Source organism: Mirounga leonina, unplaced genomic scaffold (assembly GCF_011800145.1).
Source record: "Mirounga leonina isolate KUSES-001 unplaced genomic scaffold, KU_Mleo_1.0 Mir_153, whole genome shotgun sequence".
Lineage (NCBI taxonomy): Eukaryota > Metazoa > Chordata > Mammalia > Carnivora > Phocidae > Mirounga > Mirounga leonina.
In genome coordinates, this window is record NW_023270387.1 from 391,247 (window position 1) to 411,641 (window position 20,395).

Consider the following 20,395-nt stretch of genomic DNA (forward strand, 5'->3'; position numbering starts at 1 on the left):
CAAACTAGCCTCATCGTGTCTAGTCTTATCAACTATAGTCTAAGCTTCCCTACCTCAGCTAGAGTGATTCTTTCTAAAGGTTAACTTAGATCATACTATGCTCTGGCTCGAAACTCTCCAACGGCTTCCTCTTCATTTGAGGTTGGATTTTACATTGATTTCTTGAAAACTGTATCAGTCCCTGCTAAATCTGAGGTACGTCCCCAAAGCATTTCTCCAATCTTGTGTATTAGCACACTTCCCTCCCTCAACCTGTTCTAGTCACAGTGTCTTCTTGCTGGTCTACAAACACATCAAATATAGTTCTGCCCTCAGAGTCTTTTGTACTTACAGCACCCTCTGCCTATAATATTCTTCATCCAACTATCTGAACGGCAACCTCCTTTCTTCATTTAGACTCTGCTCTAATTTCCCTTAATCAGGGGCTTTCTCTAAGCACCATATCTAAAATAGAACTATATCAGTCTCTACCCCCCTACACTACTCCATTTTTCCTCATAGTGCTTTTTACTACCTAATATATTCTGGTGGGGAAGAAAAATACAAACTTCATGAGCATAGGGTCTTTGAAGTTTTGTTCACTATTGTATCCCCAGCAGCTAGAAAGTCTTTGGCATATACTAGGTGCTCAATATACATTTCCTTAATAAAAGAATGAATTATATATATTAAAAGAATATATAAAATATTTGTAAAATAAAAATATATAACATGTATATAATATGTTATACTGTGGTTTTAAAGTGCAAAAGAATTAAGCATTATATCTAATACAGATGTCTCTTCTGACAAAATACAGAGACTTTAGTGTAATATTCTTTTTTGTTGCTTGAATCATACTTGACTTTCCTGTCAAGAGAAAAAGTTTATAAATTTTGCCTCAAATTATCTATTATCCAAATATCTAATCTTAAAGCCTCTTTTTTTTTTTTTTTTTGAACCTGGGACTATACAACTTCAATAAAGGTGGAAACCTGATTAATATTTTGAAGAAATAATTTAAAGGTTTAAAAAAAACAGATCCTGTGATTTAGAAAAAGTAACAGCACTGTGCTTAAAATTTCTTTTCTTCTTGGTCATCATTGCAAAGCAACATTTGAATGAAGAATGATTAATATGAATGAGCATTTCTAGGCACTTGAGAAACCAAGCCGTGCTTCCTAATGCTAATAGTCCATGCAAAGCAAGAAGGTGCCTAGGAGTTTCAAAATGCCAAACTAATAAGATAGCGAAAGTTAGATTTTGAGGAAGTCTAAGCCTAAATACTCCCAACAGCAACTACAATCTTCTCACTTTGCACAGCCTGCTTTTCTTACTCTCTTTCAAATAGGCCCCAGAGAAACAGACTTTTGATGATAGCAATGGGAACAGAATCAAGGTCGACACTGTGGCTAGGCCAGTCCAAAACTTGCCAAGATAGCTAGTGGTCCATTTAGCCTTTCTTTGCCAAAATTATATATTCTATCTTCTTGGCATTGTCCTGAAGGAAACTTATGTGCTTCGCGTGTTAAATCAAAACTGGATTTGCTGTGGCACTTTAAAATCTCAGTCACCAGATGACATTTCAATCTGGATCCCTGCATCCAACTTTGCAAAAACTGTCTTAAATAGTTCCAATTGGAAAAGTTTATTTGCACTCCAAAAATGAACGAATTAATTCACAAAGGCAGAGACATTTCAATGCTGGGTGAGTGATTTTTATTTGGCCTGTACATTCTGCTTCCAGTCTGGGAGTTTTTACACACACACACACACACACACACACACAAACCCTGGCTGAAACACAGTCGGAATCCGTATGTACTTTTTTACTGAGCTCCAACAAAAATGTCCAGCCTTTTTTTCAAAGTTTCACTCGCAAAGCCATTTCATCAACGGCTCAGAAATCCATCCAGGTTCGCACAGCTCCTGCAGCAACCCGAGCGCGGTGATGGGTTTGGGCAGGCTCTCCCGGGAGACCTGAAGTTAAATCTGGACTTCCTCCCAGGCCCCGACGCGGCGAGCGCTGTCGCCAGAACCTGGCACCACCGGGAGTTGTTGAAAGGCCGGCCTTCCCGGCAGCGAGAGGGCGAGGAAGAGACCGCAGAGGGGGGCGCCTGGGGGGCTCAGCCGGCTGCGCGGCTGCCTTCGGCTCCGGTCATGGTCCCGGAGTCCCGGGATCGCGTCCCGCGTCGGGCTCCCTGCTCGGCGGGGGGTCTGCTTCTCCCTCTGACCCTCCCCCCTCTCATTCTCTCTGTCAAATAAATAAATAAAATCTTTAAAAAAAGAGAGGGACCGGCCAGCATCTGGGGCGGTGAGACAACGCAGAGGAAGGGAAATTTCCACCTCATCAAGCTGCGGGAAGGGACCGCTGCCCCAAGACTTCCAGCTCGAACCGCACAAGACTCGGGGGCTCCGCTGGGGGGCCCCAACGCCCACCGTCCCACCCCGAACGACCCCGTGGCCACCCTCCCATCCCCCAGCACCCCCAGGACGCGCTCCTCAGGACCGCGGACGGAAGACCGCGCCCGGCGCTCCCACGCCACGCAGCTCGGGGCTGCGGCGCACACTCGCTTCCCGGACGCCGGGACCCGCTCCCGCCGCCTATTGGCTGCCCGGGCGTCGCCCCGCCCCGCCCCGCCCCGGCGCCCCGGTTTCCGTCGCCAAGGACGCGGCGTCCGTTGGTTGCCAAGATGGCGGCGGCGTCGGCGGGGCCGCTACCGCCCCCTCCGCCGGGGCCGGGCAAGGTCGCCGCCGCAGCCGCCACAGCCGCCATCGCTGCTGCGCGGGAACCGGGGCTGCCGCGGCCACCCCTTCCGCGCCCGTGACGCGAGGCCCGAGAGACGGAGTGGGGGGAGGAAGAGGCGGCGGCCGGGGCTGCCATGAGGGAGGCGACAGCGGCGGGCGGGGAGGCGGCGCTGAGGTGAAGGATGCTGGCCTGGAGGCCTGGCGCCCGGAGCGCGGTGTCGGGACGGGGCCCCGAGGGGTCGGACGCCCGCGACGGAGCCCCCCGCAGCCCCCGCGTGGGCCGCGGGCGCTGCCGGCCTGTCGCCGACCTGTATCCTTGCCGGGGGGGTGGCCGGGGTGGCGGCGTGGGCGGCGGGCCCCTCGCCCCTGGGAGCCCGCGGGCGTGGGGCGGGCCGGGCGCGGGGGTGCGCCCCGGCGGTGGGGCGGTGGGGTGGGGGCTCCCCGGGCCCTGCCCGTGTCCCCACCCCCGCGCTCGGCCCCCGGTTCCGAGAAGCTGCGCGCGAGCGGAGGCCCTGACGGTGCGGGCGGTTCCGGGTGCAGACCCCGTGACAGCGAGGACGCAGGTGTGGACGGAGCTCCCCTGGCCGTGCGGCTCCTGCAGCTGGCCTCCCGGCGAGCCGTCCTTCACCCCGGCCTGGGCCGGCCCCCAAAACTGCGCTCTCAGACGTGTGTTCCGAAAGGGATGGGACCCTTCTGTATGGATTTGATTCTGTCCCCTCGACCTTGTATTTTCCTGCACACTGAAGTCCTGTTACGCTGACCCTGACTTACTCTAAATCGGAACGTGGGGAAGGAGGGTCAATGGCTCGCTGACAAGACTGTATCTTTCCATCCCTTTCCTGAAAGAAATGGTTGTAGACTTCCTTTTTTAAATTGATGTAGTAGGAACACTGATTAAACATCGGAGAAAGTATTTGTGAATAGAATTAGCAGCAGCTCAAAGGAACAAAACTAAACATTAATTCCAGAATGGTAACAATGGTTTCCTGTAAAGAAATATAGTACTAAAAACATACTTAAATACTGCCTCTGTGGTTGAAATTAAGAAAGTTGTGAATGACTATTTCAGTAGATGCCCAAGAGGCTTTAAGGAAATCAACAACTTCTGCTAATATGTGTGAGTGTATTTATATGTAAAAGGTATCTACATATCTGTCTTTTGCCAGCTTATATATATACATCAGTTTAAATTGGGATAGAGGACATGGTAAGAACTATGACACTAGATCAAGAATATCATTATATTGCTAATTGGAAAATCGCTTAAGTACCTTTTGGAAGTATTTGAAAGTTCTTAGTGTCTGTGATGTTTTCCATTGGATACATTACAGAGTAGGAGCCCAAATTTATTGAACAAATAACTAAATGGGGGGAGGGAGAACAAATGAAAGAACTTTAGTCAGAAAATAAGCAAGTGCCTTGGTAAAATTTCTGCATGTAATTTCTGAATGTGAATTCAATACTCAGAAACATCCAGCTTTCTGTTGAAGATGTTTTCTTTCTCAAGTCAGAATCCCCTGACTCTAAAGGCTATGAAAGAACAAAACCCTATAAAGTTCATCTAATTAAAATTACCTAAATTTCTATCATTTCAATCTGGAATAGAAATAGAATAAACTTTTCTTTAAAAAAAAAAAAAAAGGTGAAAGGTCTCTCGTTCCCTTCACACTGTGCCTCTTTTTTTTTCTCATAAATATCTCTTCTTTTCCCCTTTCATTTTATTTTAGCAGCCACCTTGCCTGTCCCTTCTCTACCTGGTTTATACCCTGTTCTTGATTACCCACGCATGTTCTCTCACCGGCATCCTTGGTCCTTTGCACCCCTGTTCCTCTGCCTCAACCACCCAATAACTACTAGAGTCCTACTTCTCTACTCTTTCACCCGAGTAATAAAAATGCTGTCAGAGAAAAGTCACAAAACAATACAGACTGGCTCCACACAGATGAATGGTTTCCAGCTTTGCCTGAACAAGAACAGGGATCTCTGTTGTTCCTCTTAATGCCTGTGCCAGATCTTTATCATTTCCCTCAGCTCTCCGTAGACTGTCTTACTACATCATGAGACAATAGACACCAGGAAGGCTCTCAGGTCCCTCCTCAACAACAACACAAACCCACATACTACCAACCACCACCCCTGCCCCCAAACCCATCTTTTTTTCCAGGCTCACTGATGGGATATCACTTTTACTGTAGAAGATGAGTCTGTTCACCTGTGTCTTATTAGCATATAGCCTTTTTCCCCCCTCCTTCATACCCCTGGATTATAAATTATCCCATCTTATGATTTACTTTCAACTTGTAATGGCATTCTTTCCCTCCAGCCTATAAACACACTCAGGTCTTGGCTATCCTTAAAACGAACTAAACTAACAATCAAACCCTCTGATCATAAGAACCCTTTTAACTTTAGTATCTCCTGTGTCCATATTCAGACCTCTAAAAAGAATAGTCTAAGTTCACTATCTCTACCTTGAGTCACACTTGGTATTACGTTCCAAAATTAACTTAAACTAATAAAATATAAATATGAAATTGTAAAAGAATACTGACAGAAAATAGAATTTCATATTTTTCATGTGTTTGAAGTATAGTAACTTTACTTTTTGAAAGGAAAGAAATTTTAAGGGAAAAATATTTCAAAGATGACTAATAAAATTTCAGTGGAAGGAAAAATTGTATAAATACAATGATCTGGGAAAAATACTTAACACTACAGTAGAGGATTAATATCTACACTATCTCTATTGAATTTGTTGAAATTGATTTTTTTTTTAAATCAAGTTCTCAATAGATGAATGGCCAGTGACTGTGAGCTAACAGTTCACCAAAGAGGAAAATAAAAATTAGTAATCATACATGGAAAGTAGTCTATTTTGCTAATACATATATAATAAATCATGGTTTTCCACATGGTCTTTCTAGGGAAAAAAAAAAAAGTACTATCCTATGCTCATGAGGTTTTGAAACTTACATACATATATTTCTGATGACGTAAGTTTGTGTAACCCTTCTAGAAACCTATTTTTGTCTATAAGGCACAAAGAGCTATAAAAAATGTATATATCTTTTGTCCTGTATATCTACTGAAAAATTTCTCCAAGGGAATTGTTCAGCGAGATTTTATTAAGCCATTTTTCTATTTTAAGTACCATGCCAGGCATTGGAGTTACAGAAATGTGGAGGAGACATGTACTCATAGGTTGTAGTCATGGAGGTGTCGGGTCATTCAGTGAGGGTTTTCTCCTAGAAAATAGGACGGGAACGGCTTGAGGTGGTCCTGAACCACCATTTGCTGAGAGATGATGGTGGATGTGTCATGGCTTGTTCTGTTAGTATCTTCGTGTGTCTGGGTGTGGGATTCATGCAGGGAAGTGTTGAGAACTGAAGTTGAAAAAACAGACCAGATTACAATGCTTTATATACTAGGTGAGGAGATTTAGAATTTATCGGGAATGTGACAGGGAGCTTTAAGGGAACAACAAAGAATGAGAAATCCAATCAGATTTGCCTTTATTAGGTTTTATGAGGTTCATAATGAATGAAAAGATATGTAGTCTCCTTATCTGAGCTCATGATGTCTAAAAGTACAATTTTTTTCCCCAGGGAAAGTGAAATATATATTCAGTTCTAATACCAAATCAGATTTTTTTTTTTTACACAGAATATTTGCTGGTCACATGCTGATGCTAATGACTACACCTATTAGTTGTTCCACAAAAAATCATTATCCTTAGTATGAGGCTGTGATTATATTTATCAGATAGCACTGACATTCATCCACTGGAGATATAAGCCATTGTCCTTAACTTTGTGCTATTACTAGAGATATGAAAATCCATCTGGAGAAAAATTTAGAAGAAGAGCGTCAAATATTACTGCAGCAACAAAAAATATGTCGAAATCGAGCACGTAAATATTTTGTGGAATCAAACCGGAGAAAAAAGTAAGTAATTGTATTTTCTTCAAAAGTGTAGAAATTCAAAGTCATTATAAATTAATAGTTTCTCTACTTTGTAGCATTTTATGAACTATGAACCTAAGTCATGACACTGCTTTATCTGTAAAACACTGATCAAGATTTGTGTGCCTTCATAAATTTTCTTATTGTTTTTCTGCCTAAAGCACAAAGGTGGTGGTGTACTCATTCCACTGAGTGGGACCATAGCAGTCTTTTCTTGTCATAGAACTTCTTATCACAGTGTCATAGGATGGCTGCAAAATGTGCTATCTTCTTTGTTTTCTGTATCCATTTACGGTAAATTAAAAGATTACTAATTAGTGTTTAGTCTCTAATGGAATGTAATTTGATTTTAATTTACTGTTCACTTCTATATAATTTTTCTATATAGCTATGCTCATTCATCCAATCAGAAAATGGGGGAAAATATAAATAATGGTGGAAATATGATGCAAAGAATATTATAAGTGACTACCATGAAAAAAAGAAAGCTTTCTAAGCTGGAAGCCCAATAAAATAACAGTATGAACCGTCCAGTCACTGCTTAACATTTTTCAAGCTTTCTTTGAATGATTAGATTTTGTTTTTTATACAGATTGTTAATAATGTTTTTGCTACCTTGTCTGTATTTCGTCAATACATCAATAGCAAATCCCTAGAGTGTATTAACTACATCATTGAGCATGTGTTGCAAATCCCATTTGGGGAATACAAAATTGTTTACCTGTAACTTTTTTCTGGCATCATATTTCTCTTTAGATTAACTCTTTCATTGTCTGGTGTAAGTTGACGTTACTTAATGAAGCTTGTTTTTTGTTTTGTATTTGTGTCTTACTGTTTTTTTCCTACCTCTTGTCTCTGGGGGCATATAAAAGGCACACGACAGGTGTTCAATAAAGATGCACAGTCATATGTTGAATCAGTCATGGGTTCTGGAGTCAGAGATCTAGGTTTAAGTCCCCATTCCATGAGTTAGAGCAACTTAATCTCCTTGAGCCTCAGTTTCTCAGTTATGATTGGAATTAATAACATCTATTTCAAGGGATTGTTACGTAGAGCAAAAAGGTAATATTAGGAATAGTTGAAAACGTGGAAAATATTTATCACACTCTCTGACCGATAGTGCTTCTTCCTTATTTAGTTTATTTTGTTGATTAGTAAGTATTATTTGTCAGTTGTGTGTTTTCTAATAACTGAATTACTTTGTAAAAGTGCCTTCCTGTCTTCTCTCATCAAACACTTTTCTCATTAAAAAAACAGAATTCTGGGATGCCTGGGTGGCTCGGTCGGTTAAGCATCTGCCTTTGGCTCAGGTCATGATCCTGGGGTCTTGGAATGGAGCCTCACATCTGGGCTCCTGCCTGCCACTCCCTCTGCTTGTGCTCTCTCTTTCAAAAAAATAAATAAAATCTTTTTAAAAAACAAACAAACAAACAGATCCCTGGAATTCTGATGTAGAAAGAAGAGAAATTTTGCTTTAAAATTCTAAGAGGCAGAACATTTTCCAATATAATTTGTATTTTTCTGTTACCCTGCAGTGCTGTGTAAGACACGTAAAAATTTCTTTTTAAATGCTAATCATTTTACTTTTTAAATGGGGACCAAATTATTTGTGCACTTCTGAATTTCAAAATATGTCTATCATCATGGCCTTTTTGGCCTTGCCATTATCTATCTATTTATGTTTTACATCATCTAAGTTTATGCTGTCTATTCACATTATGGTCACACAGTTTTTCTTAAAAAAACTATTTTTCTTACAAGCAGAGACGTTGTCCTTCCACTCTTAGTGAGTTACATTTTGACATTAACAGTGCTGTGTCCCCTATAGTTTTCAAAGGAGAATGTTCACAGCATCAAGTTCTCTGTATTTATTGCCATCAGTTGCTTAAAATCGCACACATTTCTTTTTAAAGATCTTATATATTCATTTGAGACACAGAGATACAGAGAGAGAGCACGAGCAGGGGGAGAGGCAGAGGGAGAGGGAGAAGCAGACTCCCCGCTGAGCCAGGAGCCCGATGCGGGGCTCGATCCCAGGACTCTGGGATCATGACCTGAGCTGAAGGCAGATGCTTAAGCATCTGAGCCACCCAGGCGCCCCCAAATCACACACATTTTAATTTTCTTTTTCTTTTTTTTTTTTTTAAAGTTTTTATTTATTTTTTAGAGAGCGAGAGAGAAACAGCATGAGAGGGGCAAGGGTCAGAGGGAGAAGCAGGCTCCCCGCTGAGCCGGGAGCCCGATGTGGGACTCGATCCCAGGACCCTGGGATCATGACCTGAGCTGAAGGTAGACGCTTAACCATCTGAGCCACCCAGGCGCCCACATTTTAATTTTCTTGTTATTTACTACTGCTTGGCTTTTCTATTTGCCAGTATTTTTCTTATATGTTTTTATTACATTCTCGAGTTTTCCATTCTCTCAGTATCTGTAGAATGGAATCCCCTTTATTTTATTCCCAGGACCTCTACCTTCACCCCTACCTTCAGTAGATACTGCCCCAGTATGTACTGGTTATCTTTAGGCCTAGTGCATAACTGGCATTCTGGGGCTTCCCTTTATTGCTCTTGCCTCCCATAGCATCACTTTTGTTTGGTTTGACAACATTATTAGTTCACTGGAGCACATCCTCACAAAGTTCTCCAATATGCTGCTATGTAGACCAAAGGACCAAATGATCTAAAGATACACATACACCTAAAGAAATTAACTATTTCCTACCTTTTTTTAATTTTCAATTTTGGAACTATCTTTGGTCAGTAACTGAACAGGCATTTATTTACTGAACGAGCATAACTGGTTGAGTACCGATAATTAAACATTGTGTCAGGAGAAAAAAAATTTTGTTATTAAACTTTAGAAATGGCAATCTGATTTAGTGTGACTTCATAAGGAAAAGAAATTGAAGTAGATTTTAAGAAGTGTGCAAAAGGAACCTCAGTTTTTTTAAAGTTTAATTTTGTTTCTTCAATTGTTTTTTTTTTTTTTTAGATTTCAGATATGAGTGAAGTCATGTGGCATTTGTTTTTCTCCTTCTGGTTCATTTCACTTAGCATAATACTCTTTAAGTTTCATCCATGTTGTCAGCAGTGGCAAGATTTCAGTATATTTTATGGCTGAGTAGTATTCCAATGTATCAATATATCTTCTTTATTCATTCATCTATCAATAGGCACTCAATATCTTGACTATTGTAATTAATGCTACAATGAACATAAGAATGTATATATATTTTTTAATTACTCTTTTTATGTTATTCAGATAAATACCCAGAAATGGAATAGTTGGGTCATATGGTAGTTCTATTCTTCATATATTGAGGAATCTCCATATGGGTTTCCATAGTGTTTGCACCAATTTACAGTCTCATCAACAGTGGGTAAGGTTCCCGTTTCTCCATATCCTCTCCAATACCTGTGATTTCTTATCTTTTTGATAATAGCCATTCTGTTAGGTGATTTCTTATAGGGGTTTTGATTGAATTTCTCTAATAATTAATGGTGTTGAGCATCTTATTCATATGCCTGTTGGCCATCTGTATGTCTTCTTTGGAAAAATTTTTATTCAGATCCTCTGCCCATTTTTAACCAGGTTGTTCATTTTCTTGTTCTTGAGTTGCATGAATTCTTTATATATTTTAGATGTTAACCCCTTATTGAATATATGGTTTGAGATTCAGGTATATGGTGTGCAGTTGAGCAGGCTGCCTTTTCATTTTGTTGATGGTTTCCTTTGCTGTGCAGAAGCATTTTAGTTTCATGTAGTCCCATTTGTTGATTTTTGCTTTTTGTTGTTGTTCCCTTTGCTTTTGTTCCCTTAGCTTTCAAAAAAACAATAGCTGTGACTAACATCAGGGAACTTACTGCCTATGTTTTCTTCTAGGAGTTGTATGGCTTTAGGTCTTACATTCAAGTCTTTAATCCATTTTAAGTTAATTTCTGTGTATAGTGTAAGACAGTGGTCTAATTTCATTCTTTTGCATGAGATTGTTCCGTTTCCTCAACACCATTAATTGAAGAGACCGTCCTTTCTCCATTGTTCTTGGCTTCTTTGTCCGAGATTAATTATCTGTATATGTGTAGGTTTATTTCTGGGTTCTCAATCTGGTTCCATTAATCTGTATGTCTGTTTTTATACCAATAACATACTGTTTTGATTACTATAGGTTTGTAGTATAGTTTGATATCAGGGAGTGTGATACCTCCAGCTCTGTTCTTTCTCAAGATTGTTTTGACTATTTGAGATCTTTTGTGGTTCCATACAAATTTTAGAATGATTCTGGTTCTATAAAGTATGCCATTGGTATTTGGATAGGGATTGCATTGAATCTGTAGATTGCTTTATGTGGTATGGACATTCTCACAATATTAATTTTTCTAATCTGTGAGCATAGAATACCTTTCCATTTATTTGCATCTTCAATTTCTTTCACCAGTGTCTTATAGTTTTCAGTATAGAGGGCTTTCATCCCCTTGATTACATTTATTGCCAGATATCTTATTCTTTTTGATGCAGTTGTAAATAGGATTGTTTTCTTGATTTATCTTTCTGATGCATCATTATTAGTGTATAGAAATGCAATGGATTTCTGTATATTGATTTTGTATCCTGCAACTTTATTGAATTTATTTATTCTAATGGTTTTTTTGGTGGATTCTTTAGGGTTTTCTGTATATAGTATCCTGTCATCTGGCAATAGTGACAGTTTTGTTTCTATCTTTCTGATTCGAATGCCTTTTCTCCCCCTTGCCTAATAGCCATGGCCTGAACTTCCAGTACTCTGTTGAATACTCGTGCCAAGAGTGAGCATCAAGATTGAGCATCCATATCTTGTTCCTGTTCTCAGAGGATCACCATTATGATGTTAGTGGTGGGATTGTCCTATATGGCTTTTATTATTATGTTTAGATACATTCCCTCTTTACCCACTTTGTTGAGAGTTTTTATCATAAATAGATGTTGAATTTTGTCAAATGCTTTTTCTGCATCTATTGAGATAATCATATAATTTTTATCTTTCATTTTGTTAATGTAATGAATCAGTTTAATTGATTTGCAGATGTTGAACCATCCTTGCATCCCTGGAATACATCCCATTTGATCCTGGTATATGATCCTTTTAATGTATTGTTGGATTTGGTTTGCTAAAATTTGTTGATGATTTTTGCATCTATGTTCATCAAGGATATTCTCTAGTTTCCCTTTTTTGTGATATCCTTGTCTGGTTTGGTATCAGGGCAATGCTGGCCTTGTAGAATTGTTTGGGCTTTCCTTACTCTTCAATTTTTTTGGAAGAGTTTGAGAAGTATACGTAATAAATCTTTGAATATTTGGTAGAATATGCCAGTGAAGCCTTCTGGTCCTGGACTTTTGTTTGGGGGGAGATTTTCGATTACTGATTCATTCTCCTTGCTAATAATTGGTCTGTTCTAATTTTCTATTTCTTTATGATTCAGTCTTGGAAGATTGTATGTTCCTAGGAATGTATCCATATCTTCTAGATTTTCCAATTTGTTGAAGTATAATTGCTCCTAGTAATCTGGTATGATCCTTCATATATCTGTAATGTCACTTGCAATTTCTCCTCTTTCATTTCTAATTGTATTTATTTGAGTCCTCACTCCCTTCTGTTCTTAGTTAGTCTAGCTAAGAGTTTGCTGATTTTGTTTATCTTTTCAAAGAGCCAGCTGTTAGTTTTATTGATCTTTTCTATTGTCCTTTCAGTCTCTATGCATTTCTTTCTGCTCTGAACTTTATTATTTTCCTCCTTCTACTAGTTTGGGACTTTGTTCTTCTTTTTCTAGTTCCTTTAGGTATAAAGTTAGATTGTTTGACATTTTTCTTGTTTTTTGAGGTAGACCTGTCTTGCTATGAACTTCCCTCTTAGAATAGCTTTTGCTGTATATAGATTTTGGTATGTCATATTTCTGTTTTCATTTCTCTCTAAGGGCTTTTTTTTAAATTTCTTTGATTTCTTCTATCACCCAGTAGTTGCTCAGTAACATGCTGTTTAATCTCCACATATTTATAGTTTTCCCATTTGTCTTCTTGTAATTAACTTCTAGTTTTATACAATTATGGTTGGAAAAAATGCTTGATATGCTTTTAATCTTATTGACTTTATTGAGACTTGTTTTGTAGCCCAACATGTGATCTGTTCTAGAGAATGTTTTCTGTGCCCTTGAGAAGAATGTGTATTCTGCTGCTTTTGGATGGAATGTTCTGTGTATATTAAGTCCATGTCATCAAATGTGTTTTTGAAGACTGATGTTTCCTTATTGATTTTTTTTTGTATGAATGATCTATCCATTAATGAAACTTGGGTTTTCAAGTTTCCTACTATTAGTGTATTGTTCTCAATTTCTCTCTTTAGCTCTGTTAATATTTGCTTTATATATTTTGGTACTTCTATATTGGGTACGTATATATTTATAAATGTTATATTTTCTTGCTGGATTAAACCCTTTATCATTATTGCAATGACCTCTTTGCCTCAAGTTACAATCTTTGTTTTAAAGTCTATTTTGTCTGATAATGAGTATAGTTACTCCAGTTTTCTTTTCATTTTCATTTGCATGGAATGTCTTTTTCCATCCCTTTACTTTTCAGTCCCTGTGTGCTTATTTCTGAAGCCAGTCTCTCGTAGGCAGCATGTAGATAGGTCTTGGTTTTTTGTTTTGTTTTTTTTATTTATTCAGTTACTCTATCTTTTGATTGGTGAATTTAGGCCATTTACATTTAAAATAATTATTGATAAATGTACACTTATTGCCATTTTGTTAATTGTTTTATGGCTATTTCTGTTGTTCCTCTTTGTTCCTTTCTTCTCTTTTCTCATTTTTCGTGGTTTGGCTTTCTGTAGTGTCATATTTAGATTCTTTTCTTATTTTTTTTTTTTTGTATTTACTATAAGTTTTTTCCTTGTGATTACTGTGGGAGTCACATAAAATATCCTATGTAAATAGCAGTCTATTTTAAATTGATAACAACTTAATTTTAAATACATTCCAAAGCTTTACCTTTTTGTAACCCCCCCATGTTTTATATATATTTTTTTAAGATTTTATTTATTTATTCATGAGAGATAGAGAGAGAGGCAGAGGCAGAGGGAGAAGCAGGCTCCCCACGGAGCAGGGAGCCCGATGTGGGACTCGATCCCAGGACCCTGGGATCATGACCTGAGCTGAAGGCAGACACTTAACTGACTGAGCCACCCAGGTGTCCCTATATTTTTGATGACATATTTTACATCTTTTTATCTTGTTTCCCTTAACTAATTATTGTACTTTTAATTAATTTTACTACTTTTGTCTTTTAACCTTCATGCTGGCTTTATAAGTGATTGATCTACTACCTTTGTTATATATTTGCCTTTTCCAGTGAGGTTTTTACTTTTCTTTGTTTTCTTATTAGTGCCGTTTCTTTTCAGCTTAAAGAAATCTCTCTAACATTTCTTATAGGGCTGGTTTAGTAGTGATGAACTCCTTTTACTCTAAATCTGTCCTTCAAGTCTGAGTGATAACTTTGTTGTGTAGAGAATTCTCAAGTGAAAGGTGTTTTTGTTGTTGTTGTTTTGTTTTGTTTTTTAGCACCTTCAATTTATGTCATGGCACTCCCTTCTGGCCTATAACATTTCTGCTGAAAGACCTGCTGAGAGTTTATGGGGTTTCCCTTGTAATAACAAATTGTTTTTCCCTCACTGCCTTTAGATTCTCTCTTTATCCTTAACTTTTACCATTTTAATTATAATATTTCTTGTATGGATTTCTTTGTGTTCATCTTATCTGGAACTCTCTGGGCTTCCTGGGCCTGGGTGTCTGATTCCTTCCCCAGGTTGAGGAATTTTTCAGCCATTATTTCTCAGATAATTTTTCTGGCTCTTTTTGTATGTTGTTGTCTTCTAGGCTCCCTATAATATGAATGTTATTCTGTGTGCTCTTGTCCCAAAGGTCCCTTATGGTGTCTTCACTGTTCTTTTTTTTTTTTTTTTTTTAAGATTTTATTTATTTATTTGACAGAGAGAGACACAGCGAGAGAGGGAACACAAGCAGGGGGAGTGGGAGAGGGAGAAGCAGGCCTCCCATGGAGCAGGGAGCCCAGCCCAGGACCCTGGGATCATGACCTGAGCCGAAGGCAGACGCTTAACTGACTGAGCCACCCAGGTGCCCCATCTTCACTGTTCTTAATCCATGTTTACTTTTGCCACTCAGTCTGTGTGAGTTCCATTGCTTTGTTTTCCGGCTCACTGATTTGTTCTGCTTCATTCAGGCTGCTGTTGAGCCCCTCTAGTATGGTTTTCAGTTCAGTTACAACTTCCGTTTGCTACTTGATGTTCATCCATTCTTCTCCCAAGTTTGGTGAACATCCTTATAACCATTACTTTGAACTCTTTATCAGGTAGATTGCTTATCATCATTTCATTTAGTTTTTTCTGAGTTATTATCTTGTTCTTTCTTTTGGAACACATTTGTCTTTCTCCTCATTTTTCCTAATGCTCTGTGTTTGTTTCTATATATTTAGGTAAGGCAGCAACCTCTCCCAGTCTTGAAGGGGTGGCCTCGTGTAAGAGGTGTCCTACAAGGCCAAGAAGCACAGTCTCCCCTGGCCACCAGAGCAAGGCACTCAGGAACTATCCCCTGTGTGGGCTGTGTGCACTCTTACTGTGGTGAGGCTGGCGCTCTGCACACTCGTGGGCAGGGCAGGAGCTCAGTCTGGCTCCAGGAAGCAGCTGTGACTGCCGCAGTGTGTCAGCAGGGATGGCCTCTGACCCCAGCTGTGAAACCCATTCCTGACCATGCACACATTGTGGGCACAGCTCTTGGGGGACACGCCCACTGCTGCTAGCAGCAGGTTAGAGGGAGAATTCCAAAAGGCTGCTCCCCATGCTGGAGTTAGTAAGGTCAGCTGAGACAGCAAAAATGGCTTCTGCCATTGTTCCAGTCCCAGGGGAGAGTGCCTACTGTTTCCCACCCCTTTGGCAGACACTTAAAGGTTCGTAAATGGGTCACTCTTACCTGTTGTCTGTGCGCGGTTCAGATTGGTGTTGAGTCTTTGCAAAAGCCCTCTAAGAGTGAGTTTTCTGTTCCCTACAGTTTTAAAGTTTTCATGAACATAATCTGTGTTGATCTTCAGAGCCCAGTGTTTTGGGGCTCATCTCTCCTGTGCAGGATGTAAGGTTTGCGGCCCCTGGTATGAAGATGGAAGCTGTTACTCCTCAGGGAAACACTGCATACCTTTATATCCCTTCTGATTGTGACCAACAGCAACTGGGGTGTCGTTGTCCCTAGCAAATTTGTGTTTCTGCCTCTTTCCCTTATTGATGTTGTCCTTTTATCCTTTGTTGTGGAGGCTCCATTCATTCCATTATTCCATATGTAGTTGTGAATTTGTGTCCATGGGAGGAGTGTCCATGGGAGCTTCAGGATCTTGCTAGGCTGTTATCTTGAACCCAACTCAACCTTCAGATAGTTTTAAAATACTAATGTAAGCATAGAGACTTAAAAGTTCAGATGATCAGATAAAATTCCTGTGTAACTAACCAGCAGAATAAGAGAGAAAAGGACAGAATACAGAAAATTGCCCAAATAAAGAGAAGAAAGACTCCCAGGTAATAAATGAGGGGCAAGCACTTTGGAAGACTCACTAAAATCTATAATAAAAAAGATCCCTTAAATACCCTAAAGGCATGGGGCACCTGGGTGGCTCAGTCGTTAAGCATCTGCCTTCGGCTCAGGTCGTGATCCCGGGGTCCTGGGATCGAGCCCCGCATCGGGCTCCCTGCTCAGTGGGGAGCCTGCTTCTCCCTCTCCCACTACCCCCTGCTTGTGTTCCCTCTCTCGCTGTGTCTCTCTCTGTCAAATAATAAAATCTTTAAAAAAAAAAATACCCTACTCCCGGCTCAGCAGGGAGCCTTCTTCTCCCTCTGACCCTCTCCCCTCTCATGCTGTTTCTCTCTCTCAAATAAATAAATAAAATCTTAAAAAAAAAAAATACCCTAAAGGCAGAAGGAAATTACCTATGAAATAATGGGGTATCTGCAATATCTATTTGTGAAAATGATGCAGTTTGAAGTTTCCCATGAAGCAAGAAATATGTACCCTTAGAATAAATAAGAAGGAATTATACTTTAAGCAGTGTCATATTTATCATGTTTATCATGTGGTATATACTGTAAGCTAAAAAATATACATAGATTCAAATAAGGTCATATGTCAGTATGTGTAAATATCCAGGGGTATATTGTGCATAATATATTAATAGAAAATTAAAGGAATTTAGGATATTTACAAGTAATCTTTGACCATTTAAAAATGTTCTAGAGGACAACCATTTACTCACTAAACTAATATATGCTGGGAGACTTAAAGATTTCATATACTAAAGAATAAAAAATAAAATGCATGATTCCTGCCCTGAAATTACTACTTGTGAAGTAATAAAGGATGACAGTGCTGTGCACCAAATACTGTGACAGTCGCCTGTGACGTTCGGTGGGCGCACACTCACACGCTGCAGGACAGAGAAGAAGTCCGGGGAGAATAAGGTCTTATTAGATGACCAGGAGTTATCCGGGGTCCTGAGGGGTAAGAGTGTTTAACACAAAGAGGACATTATGTGGAAAAGTTTAATGTCGTGAAATATAAGACAAAAATTTTATGTCATTTACACAGGAAAATGTGGAAGAGTGTCAGAAGATGAAGCTGTAAGTTGGCTGGAGACATTTCATAACATCCATGCCAATCTAAAGAAATTAAACCCTATCCTTAGTACTTGGAGATGCTGTTGAAGGAGGAAAATCCGAGAGTGTCATAATCAGATTTATATTTTAGCTCGTTACAGCAAAGGGTTAGGAGGTGAGATAGAAGCAGCTGGAGGCAGAGAGAACAAGTAGACAGTTGTTTTACTAACCTGCGCAGAGCACGAGCACACAGACAGGGCTGTGACTGAGTGGGTAGGGTCTGTAGGAATCTAAGGTCAGGGGTGGGTGGTACATGAAGAGCGTTGTCAGAAAGGGAATACTTATGGGTTACGCAAACTTTAATATTTTTTATTATTATGTTAATCACCATACATCACATCATTGGTTTTTGATGTAGTGTTCCATGATTCATTGTTTGTGTATAACACCCAGTGCTCCATTCAATACGTGCCCTCCTTAATACCCATCACCAGGCTAACCCATCCTCCCAGCCCCTCCCCTCTAGAACCCTCAGTTTTTTTTCAGAGTCCATCATCTCTCATGGTTCGTCTCCCCCCCCTTCATTCTTCCCCTCCTGCTATCATCTTCTTCTTTTTTTTTTCACATATAATGTATTATTTGTTTCAGAGGTACAGATCTGTGATTCAACAGTCTTGTACAATTCAGCAAACTTTAATATTTTTAACTAAATCTTTCTAAGTTACAGTGCATATTTCTGGGATCCTTTATCCAGATTATAATACATATTGTTTGAGTTTTCCTTTATGCCCTAGGATAATTATTATAAGCATCAAATATTCTATTCTGTTTTCTTGCTGTTCTGCCCTTGAGCTGTTAAGCTTTATTTAGTTCATAATAGTAGCCTGACAGGTAAGCTTGTTGCATTTATCTATTAAAGATTTTCTCTTCACTGTTAGCTGAAATTTCTCTTTTTTAAATTTAAGTCTTGGGGCGCCTGGGTGGCTCAGTTGGTTAAGCGACTGCCTTCAGCTCAGGTCATGATCTTGGAGTCCCTGGATCGAGTCCCGCATCAGGCTCCCTGCTTGTCAGGGAGTCTGCTTCTCCCTCTGACCCTCCCCCCTCTCATGTGCTTTCTCTCTCTCTCATTCTCTCTCTCTCAAATAAATACATAAAATCTTTTTAAAAAATTAAAAAAACTAAAAAAATAAATTTAAGTCTTTATTTTAAGGTAATTATAGAGTCACAAGCAGTTGTAAAAAAAATAAAATAATAGGGATCCCATAGTACCCTTTACTCAGTTCCCCCCCCCAAAAATTATAGTTCAGTCTCACAACCTGAATAATGACATCTTTACAGTCAAGATACAGAACATTTGCATCATCACAAAGATTCCTCACGTTGCCCTTTTAAAGTGACACCCACTTCCGTCCCACTCCTACCCCTGGAAATCACTAATCTGTCCTCATTTCTATAGTTTTTTCATTTCTAGGGTGTTACATAAATGCTGTCATACTGTATGTAACCTTTTGAAATTGACTTTTTTCACTTAGCAGAATACTCTAGAATTCATCCAGGTTGTCGTGTGCATCCCTAGTTCATACTGCTTTATTGCTGAGTGTTTTCCATGATACGGATGCACCAAAGTGTGTTTAACCACTCCTTCATTGAAGGGCAGCTGGCTAATTTCCAGTTTGGGTTACTGTGAATAAAGCTGCTATAAATATTCATGTATAGGTTTTTGTGTGAATATAAGTTTTTATTTCTTTGGATAAATGACTGGAAGTACAATTGCTGGATCATATGGTGGTTGCCTGTTAGTGTGTTAAGAAATTGTCAAACTGTTTCAGAGTGACTGTGCCCACCAACACTGTCAGATTGATCCCCTTTTTCCACATCCTCACTAGCACTGGTGGTGTTAATGTTTTTTATTTTAGCCATTTTTATGGGTATGTAGTAATATCTCATTGTATTTTTAATTTTCATTTCCTTAATGGCTAGTGAGGTACCATATTTTTTCATGCACTTATTTGCTATCTGCTTACCCTCTTTAATGAAATTTCTGTTAATGTCTTTTGTGTTTTCTAATCAGATTTCTTGCTTCTTCAGTTTTGAGTGTGAGAGAACTATATACATTCTAGATACTTTGTCAGACGTGGTGGTTTGCAGGTAACATCTACTCTGGCGCTTCTCTTTTCATCTTCTTCACTGGGTCTTTCCTGGAGCAACACTTATTATTTTTATAAAGTCCAGTTTATCTGCTTTTCTTTTTATCCATTGTGCTTTGGTGTCAAGTCTAAGAACTCTTTGCTTAACCCTAGATCCAGAAATTTTCTCCTGTTGTTTCCTAAAAGTTTATATTTTTATATTTCATGGTAAAGTCCATGATTCATTGTGAGTTAATTTTTGTATAAGGTGTAAGACTTCGGACCCCCTCATCAGAATGCAGTTGAGCATATTCATGTGGGTCTATGTCTAGGTTCTGTATTCTATTCATCTATATGTCTTTGCGGAAGACATATACTTCAATTTTTATTGTGATTCTGTAGCTATATATTATGTAGTGATGGAATTGTGACTATGTAGCCGTATCCCGTGTTGAGATGGAATTGTGATTATGTAGCCGTATCATGTGTAGTGATGGAATTGTGACCGTGTCGCCATATCCCGTGTTGAGATGGAATTGTGACCGTGTCGCCGTATCCGTGTAGTGATGGAATTGTGACCATGTCGCCGTATCCCGTGTTGAGATGGAACTGTGACCGTGTCGCCGTATCCCGTGTAGTGATGGAACTGTGACCGTGTCGCCGTATCCCGTGTAGTGATGGAAGTGTGACTATGTAGCCGTATCACGGGTAGTGATGGAATTGTGACCATGTCGCCGTATCACGTGTAGTGATAGAATTGTGACTATGTAGCCGTATCATGTGTAGTGATGGAATTGTGACCGTGTCACCGTATCCCGTGTAGTGATGGAATTGTGACTATGTAGCCGTATCATGTGTAGTGATGGAATTGTGACCGTGTCACCGTATCCCGTGTAGTGAT

The 20,395-nt window shown here is 39.6% G+C and overlaps 1 protein-coding gene across 1 annotated transcript in view; it reads left to right on the top strand.

The window, feature by feature from the left end:
* The first annotated feature begins 2,673 nt into the window (after positions 1–2,673).
* Positions 2,674–20,395, top strand: part of LOC118013139 (centrosomal protein of 126 kDa-like) — a 21,593-nt gene continuing 3,871 nt past the window's right edge. Inside the window, exons 1-2 of the mRNA XM_035008779.1 lie at positions 2,674–3,037; positions 6,553–6,672. Of these exons, the coding sequence (XP_034864670.1) occupies positions 2,910–3,037; positions 6,553–6,672 (248 nt within the window). The 5' untranslated portion in view covers positions 2,674–2,909. The remainder of the gene's footprint in view (positions 3,038–6,552; positions 6,673–20,395) is intronic.